Here is a 7,329-nt window from a genome sequence, read left to right as displayed (position 1 = left end):
AAAAAAAAAAAAAAAAAAAGAAAAGCCATACCTGGGCACAGCTCATCCCACAGTGGCTCAGCAGCACCATGGGAAGAAAAGGGCTGTGGTTTGCCTCCTAATAAATGGTTAAGACAAACCTCACATAGAGAAGCAGGAGCTTCTGCTGCATGCCGCAGCACGTGTGCGCGGTGCCTCCCCTGGGGAGCGCTGGCACAGGCCCCCCGGGAGCTGCTTGTGGCCACGCATGCTGCTGGGCTTTCAAGGGCAGCTCCGTGGGGGCCGGGGAGCCCCCCCTCCTCCTGGCTCCCCCCCAGCAAGCCCAGCTGTCCCAGCTCCAGCAGCAGCTCTGTAAAATGGCACCTCCTCCCCAGGCAGCAGGGAGTCCCCCGCAGAGGGTTCCCCTGCAGAGGGGTCCCCGGCACTGCCCAAACAGTGCTGCTGGAGCTTCCCAGGGACCCTGGGGTCTCCTCCATCCCCCTGTGTGGGACGTGGGCAAGGGGGGGATGCCGAGGGCAGATATCCATCCTGCTGCTCACTGCAGCAGCTCGATGCCCCGGCGTGCCAGTGGCTCTGCCGCCCGATTTCCTGCATGGGCTCAGGTCTTAAATCAGTGCGAACCTTCACCCTTCTTTTTTGGTTTAAGAAATAAGCCATTTCTCACCCCTGTCCTGTTGCCTCCAGTTAGAACCTGTGCACAGCAGCTAAGCTGGGCATAATTCACATCTTCACCCTTTCAGTGCATGTCTCTACAGGACCATGTTTATTGTGGATTAATGCACCTGAAATCAAATGTGGTTCGTATGCAGCAGGGCCATGTGTATTTATATATCTTTTTTAAGCTGAGTGGAGATGGGGCTGCTAATCCTTTCTGACAGGGAGGTCACCCTTGAGAGCGGTGCCCCGGGAGCGCAGGCACCCAGGGCAGGCGCACGGAGCTGGGGGAGCTGTGCCAGTTGGCGAGGGACACCCTGAGCCGGTGGCTCCTCCGTCTGTGAGTGGCTCCTGAGCTCCATGGCCTTGACAGAAGCCCCTTTCCCCCCCATGCTGCCTTCATCTTCCTCGGTGGCTTCTGGGTCTGATAAGGTCACTGCATCTGAAGCCTGGAAACCATTTCCACCTCCAGATTTACTTCCAGTACCACAGTTGTTCCTCCCCTCTTTGCTGTTAACACACCTTCTGACAAGGCAAAAACCCACCACAGCAGGAGCTGTGCCATCCCAAAATGTCCCCATCAGGACCTGGTTGTGACCAGTACTGTCCCCTTAGTGTTGGGTGACACCGGTGGCAGGAGGGGCAGCATCGGTGCTGACCCTGCACACCTGGGGTGCGTTTGTGGGCTCCTGCTCGTGCGGGGAAGGGGACAGCCCTGGTGTGAAGATAAAGCCCTTTTCCACAAAGCTGCCCTTTGCAGGAGCTGCACGCAGCTCTAACCCCGGCAGCAGTGGGAGCGGGTGGCTTGGTGAGCTCGGTGAGGAGCCCTGCAGCTCCCCATGGCCAGCACGCGTGGAGGGCAGCGTCGCGGGCAGTGAGCGAGGATGGTGTGGTCGCTTGCCCTGCAGGAGGTCTGGCAGCTTGCTGTGGCGAGCCACGCAGCTCCCAGGGGTCCCAGAGGGGTGCAGGGGGCTCCTGAACTGGCCCACCTGGCAGAGGAGGCCAGGGCAAGGCACTGCCTTGCTGCCCTGCTAGCCTGCTCCCTTGGTGCCATCCTGGTGTACCCATGGGTGCTGGGGTGGCTACAGACAGGGACAGTGCGGAGCTCAAGGCAAGCCCCTCTTTCCTTCTGTAGCCATTGGCTGTGGAACATCCCTACCCTGGCACGTACCCCACCAATGCCGGGACTCCCCACCCTGCCTCAGAGGTGACCAGAGAGCCGTGGGCTGTGCGGTGCAGCCGCCTGGTTCACAGCATGCGTGTGCTATATGGCCAGAGGCTCATCTTCCCGTAGCTCTGGTAAAAACAACGGTGGAGCAACCAGGAGCACTTCTTGGCGTGAGCTGCCAGCACAGCTCTGATGGCCAAGCCACCGCAGGTCTCTTTGCAGTTTCTCCACCTGCACCCTGTCCCCACAGGTTTGACGGGGAGAGGGGTTTCTGGGATGTAGTGTAGGGCTGCAAACATGACATGCTGAAGCTTAGTATCTATTTAAAATATGCCATATATTTGTATTTAACGAGATGGTATGGAGCAGTTCATACAAAAAAAACAAAAAAAGAAGGAAAAATAGGTGCTCCCCACCTGTTGTCTGTAAAGCTCTGTGAGAAACAGCCCATGCCCACCAGCTGGGAACACCAGGCTCAGGGCAGGGGACTGCTCGCCTGGAGACAACCAAGGGCAGCTTCAATGAGCAGGGCAGTGCTGCTCCATGGGGAAAAGCACCCATTTCTTAGCTGTTTCTGTGGTGAAACTAGCAGGGAACATACCCTGTCTTTTGGTAGGTCATATAAAACCCCTTCCCAGAGGTAAGTCCGCATCTAGACAAGACTCTGGATGCTGCGCTAGCGGTGTTAGGAGGGGTCTCCTTGGCAGAGCTGACGTAGCTGCAGCTAACTAGTCAAGCTGTGCTATTTCCCATCATCGGGTTGTGTTACATTAGTGCAGTTCAGGTTACGCGCCAGGTCCTGCCCCCAGGGTCTGGGTCGATGACCACCCCCAAGACCAGGAGATGCTGCCTACCTGCTGGGAACCACTAAGGGCCCTGTTCTGGCAGGGCTGTGCCTGGGCTGCTCTGATCCCAGGTGCTCAAAATCCCAGCGGCTCCCACCGAGGGACAGGCAGACAGTGTCCCCTGCCCCTCCTGCTCTCCTAAGGCCAGATCTGCCCAATCGAGTCCTCTGCCTCCTGGGGCCAACTACCCCAACGTGGCTCCGAGGGAGGCAGGGTGATGGTGAAATCCATGCCGTGCCAGCAACCTTGACTGTCCTGGCTGGGAGCTGATGGCCGGGAGAAGCAGCTGAGCAGGTGGTGTGCCGGGAGCTGACCCTGCTGGTCCTTGCACAGGCCTTTTGCCATGGGCTTTTGAGGAGGGAGCAGCTTCCACTGTTGGCACCACGCTGGACCTTGTGGTGAAGGATGCAGGATGCAGTGGGTCTCCCAGAACAGCCTGTGCCCCCATCGCCTCCCCTCCCGCTGCTCCTGCCAGTGGCAGCCCCATCCTCCCGGGTCTCTGCTGCGTAAGGCGCGTTGCAGGCAGCGTCACCGCAGGAGCAGTGCCAGGGGCAGGAGGAGCAGCATCGGCGAGATGGAGACCTCAGCAGCACCACCACAGTCTTGAGCATTTTCCTGGGAGATGGGAGAGAAGGCATCACCTTAGTTACTGCCAGGATGGCTGCTGGCAGAGGGAAGGGAGGTCTGCCCCTTGCCTTTGGAAGGGAGAGCAATGCCTATGGCCAAAAGGAAGGATGACTGGGGGCAAAGGAAGGGACTGGTTTGATGCCCGTCGGCAATGGTGGCCACCTGTGAGCTAGGAAGCCATTCGCCTCCTCGACTTTCACCACGCTCTGCCCCACACCCTGAAACCCATCCCTCAGCCTCAGAGGCTGCAGCAGGAGCAGCTCCCACCTGCACATCCCTCCTGCAGCTCCTGCCAGAGCCCGGACCAAACTCCTGCCAGCCTGCTGCTGCACCACACCCCGGTCGCAAAGGGCTGGTTACAGGCATCAGGGCTCCCCCAGCAGGTGAATCCCCCCCCCAAAGAAACCCAGCAACGCTGTGAGCTCAAGCCCTTCCCAGGTGTGGCTGTCCTCCTGCTAGGAATCCCCCAGGGAGTCACGGGGATGCGTCTGTGTCCGGCCAGTGGGATGGGCATGCGATACACGTAACGCAGGGGTGTAAGAGGGGACGTGTGTGCATGGGCACAAGCACACCCGTGGTGAAACCCAGCCGGGGCTCTCCCTCCCTCACGCACTGCCCTGGGGTACCTCGGGGTGAAACGCGTGGCACGTGTCCGGCCGGCGCCTCAGCTTCTGGGACCGCATCCGTTCGCACTTCACTGAAGCGTTATGTGCGAGGCTGTTAAGGACACCGGCAGCGGCAGGCAAGGAAAAGGGGGACGAGCGCCGTGCGGACCCACAGGGCCCTGATGCACGGCAGCTAGGTGGGCACAGCCTGGGAGACAGAGTGGGGAGGGCAAGGGAAGGGCAGGTCACCCTGCATGGGCTGGAGACTTCGCCAAGCTCTAGAAGGGGGCAAGGAACAATGGGCAGCCGAAAGCAGCCAAAATGCATGGAGAGGGCTCAGTGTCACAGTGACATGCTGCACCATGTCACCGCCCTTACGAGGAGTGAGGGGAGGACCCAGCAGGGACAGGTTACAGAAGCACCTGGGAGCAGTGCCAGGGAGCCAGCCCAGCTGTGCCCACCCCACCACTGACCCTTTCTCCTGGCCCACCCTCACCCTCGTTCAGCACGTCTTCCTCTTGGAGGGCAGGACTGTTACCTCCTCTCCACCACAACTCAACCCTGCCTGCTCCATGTCTCTCTCCCTGGCTGTCCCACAGGTTGGGCCATGCCCTTCACCCCCATGGAAATTGTCCCAGGAGCAGATTTTTCCATCCTAGCAAAAATGGGAGTGAAAGGACCTGTGGAGCCGTGTGTCCCTGCTGTGTGTGTAAGGATATATTTGACCTCTTTTGCATCCAGCAGGACTGGTGGGAAGGTGCTGCAGTCGCAGGTGGCATCCGTGACGAGGAGCAGGAGGTTGCTGCTGGCGATCTGCTGTGCCACAAACATCCTGCAAAGGAAAGAGCAGGTGAGAGAAAGCACAACCCTCCCCCTGCAAAGCCAGAGCAGCTTCCCCGGCACCACCCAGCCCACAGCAAAGAAATCCAAAGAAAACAGAGATCATCGGAAACAGGGTATCAGGAGGAAGCAGGAGAGATAGGGTGAGCAGCCACACGCATGGAGGCGGTGGCATTAGCACACCTCTTTGGCCTCAGGAAGCTCTGAACTGGCTCAGATGTACAACTCCACGGTAGGCACAAAAGCCAAAATCCCACCAACCAACCAAAAATACCAGCTCACAACCAAAACACGACAGAAGCTCTCCCCAGATGGAGTGGGCATGTTGCAGCAGGTGACACCTGAGAAGACCTGGTTTCATCCAGAGGCATGCCAATGGCTTTTCAGCGTATATTTATGCATATCCTTATACAGTGTAAGGATGTATGTACTGTGTGGTCCTGCAAGAGGCAGAGTTTTCTAAATGTCATGTTACTGGAGTAAGAAATTGAGGATCCCATTGCACATTATGTTGGTGTGATGGGACTGACCAACTGGTGCGTGGTCTTGCCTACTGCCACGAAAAATGCAGCTTCACTTTGCAGTCACAAGTTCGTCTGTCCCTTCCCCTCCCTGTCGGACAAGCAGACTGCAGAAAGGTCTGGCGATGAGCACAGGCACGTGCCGGTGAGGCTGTGTCTAGATGGAAGCGTTTGCCTGAGGATGTGCACGTGAGGGCTCATGGAATCGCTGCCGCCGGGTTGTGTGGGTGGTGGAGGGCTTGTGTGGGCAGACCAGGATGAGGGCAGGCACGTGTTTCGGCTGCATGCAGGGCTTTGTGCATGAGTGCACGTGCATGGGCAGCTCAGCTGTGTCCCTGTGCTCACAAGGCTGCGTGTGCCCGTGACTGTGGGTTTGCACACTGGCACGTGCCCATCTGCGGCGCCCCCCCCGCCCCGGGCGAGCACGCGTGTCCAAGCATGTGTCATGTGTCATGTCCAAGCATGACGCCGGTGTCACCGCAAGGCATTGTACGTGTCTGGGCATCTCACCAGCCTGTGCCACCCCCCCACACCCGATGCCTCGCCAGCATTGCCTTTCCTCTGTTGCAGCCCTGGCAGGGAGCCTGCAGGCTGGGCTGGGGCCGCTGGGCACCAGGAAGGGCAGGGACAGTGGGCTCGGCGTGCCTGCACTGGTGGCAGGGCTGCAGCTGGGATGTGGCTCTGCATGCTCCCGGTCCTGCTAACCACCTCTCAGCCAAGGGAGAGGGCTTCTGGATTAGACATACAGGGCTGTGAAGATTTGACCACTGCACTGACCAACCTGACTGCATTGGAGCACTACCCTGCCCCCCTGGTTATTCACCCCCTTGTCTTGCCACCTTCTAGCCTCCAGGGGTTTCTGTATTCACTTTTAGAGGTGTTCAATGTCACACGCTGCAGCTCGACCATTTAATTAAGTATTCCTGGCTGAGGACTGCTTTGGGAGCTTTGACAAGCAGATTTTAACCCACGCACAACTTCTGCAACAAGGGTAGAAGTGCCCCATGCAGTAATCCACAAGCCAATTTTTTTCCAGGATGGAGCACCCAGCCTAGCCTGGCACCACTGGGAACCACCTGGGTTTGCAAAACGTGATTGGGAAAGCCTGCACACCCCAGTGGGCCACCGGCTAATGCTCCACAAAGCCTGTGTCGGGGCACATGTCTCTCCCAAACATTAAAGTTGCAGAAGTGCTCAGTATCCAGGGGCTGCAATCTAGTCCCATGCCCGTAACTACAAAGGAGCTGGGCAGGACTGAAGGGCTGCTGCTGATGGAGCTGGCAAGGTGCTGCCTCCCCTCCCTTCTACCATGAGGCTGTGACTCAAGCGGGAGGGGCAGTAGGAGACATGGGGTTTAGGCTCGTCACCCTGAGATCATTCAAGCCCCTCCCCATCTCCCACCACTCTGGGGGTTGCTGCAACCACCACAGTACAAAATACCCATGGTGGAAACCTCTGCCAGCTTTCCCAGGGAGGACGGGTGGGTGCCAGGCTCCACCAAAGAGGGGTCAGCCCCAGGTGAAGGTCTCTGCAGCAACAGCTCAACTCACAGACAGGTCAGTTTGGGGCACCCAGCTCTTCTGGCTTCACCCAGAGCTTATTGCAGCTACGCAATACCTTGTTGCCACCAACTCTGCAATCTCTTCTTCTAAAACAACGTTTGGCAAGGCCTGGCTTTCCTGAAGTCATGCTGACTAGCCCAAGCTGTTGTCCTAACCTTTAAGTCTTTCCTGCAGTTGGTCCAAGACTGAAGTTAGACTAGGTAAGATACGCAACTGCTGAAAATGGCTTCTTTTCACAATGATTTTTCTGTTATTTTGGACTGTTCATTCTCTTAAAATGAAAACAGAAAATAAAAAAGTGGATCTGTGTTTTCATTTCTTTCAGTTTAACACTTCTTTTTTTCCCCCCTCCTGGTTTTGGTGTTTTTTTTTTTTTCTGTAAAAAAACAGAAAAGAGGGAAAAATATCAAAAGGAAAAGGAAGGCTGAAAGCATTGCAAAAAGGAAAATTTTCCAAGGAGAAAACTTTTGCCAGACACGTGAAAAACCAGAAGAAGTTCCTGTCTGAAATTTGTGGAATGGAAATATA

At 57.1% G+C, this 7,329-nt stretch overlaps 1 protein-coding gene across 1 annotated transcript in view; it reads right to left on the bottom strand.

Moving 5' to 3' along the window:
* Window positions 1-3,174: 3,174 nt before the first annotated feature.
* CACNA2D4 (calcium voltage-gated channel auxiliary subunit alpha2delta 4) overlaps window positions 3,175-7,329 on the bottom strand; it is a 133,353-nt gene continuing 129,198 nt past the window's right edge. Inside the window, exons 38-40 of the mRNA XM_035903372.1 lie at window positions 4,598-4,710; window positions 3,900-3,982; window positions 3,175-3,261 (exon numbers count right to left, since the gene is read on the bottom strand). Coding sequence (XP_035759265.1) covers window positions 3,175-3,261; window positions 3,900-3,982; window positions 4,598-4,710 — 283 coding nt within the window. The remainder of the gene's footprint in view (window positions 3,262-3,899; window positions 3,983-4,597; window positions 4,711-7,329) is intronic.

Source organism: Egretta garzetta, unplaced genomic scaffold, assembly GCF_000687185.1.
Source record: "Egretta garzetta isolate BGI_Z169 unplaced genomic scaffold, ASM68718v1 scaffold511, whole genome shotgun sequence".
In the NCBI taxonomy this organism is placed as follows: Eukaryota; Metazoa; Chordata; class Aves; order Pelecaniformes; family Ardeidae; genus Egretta; species Egretta garzetta.
This window is presented reverse-complemented; position numbering and strand designations above follow the sequence as displayed.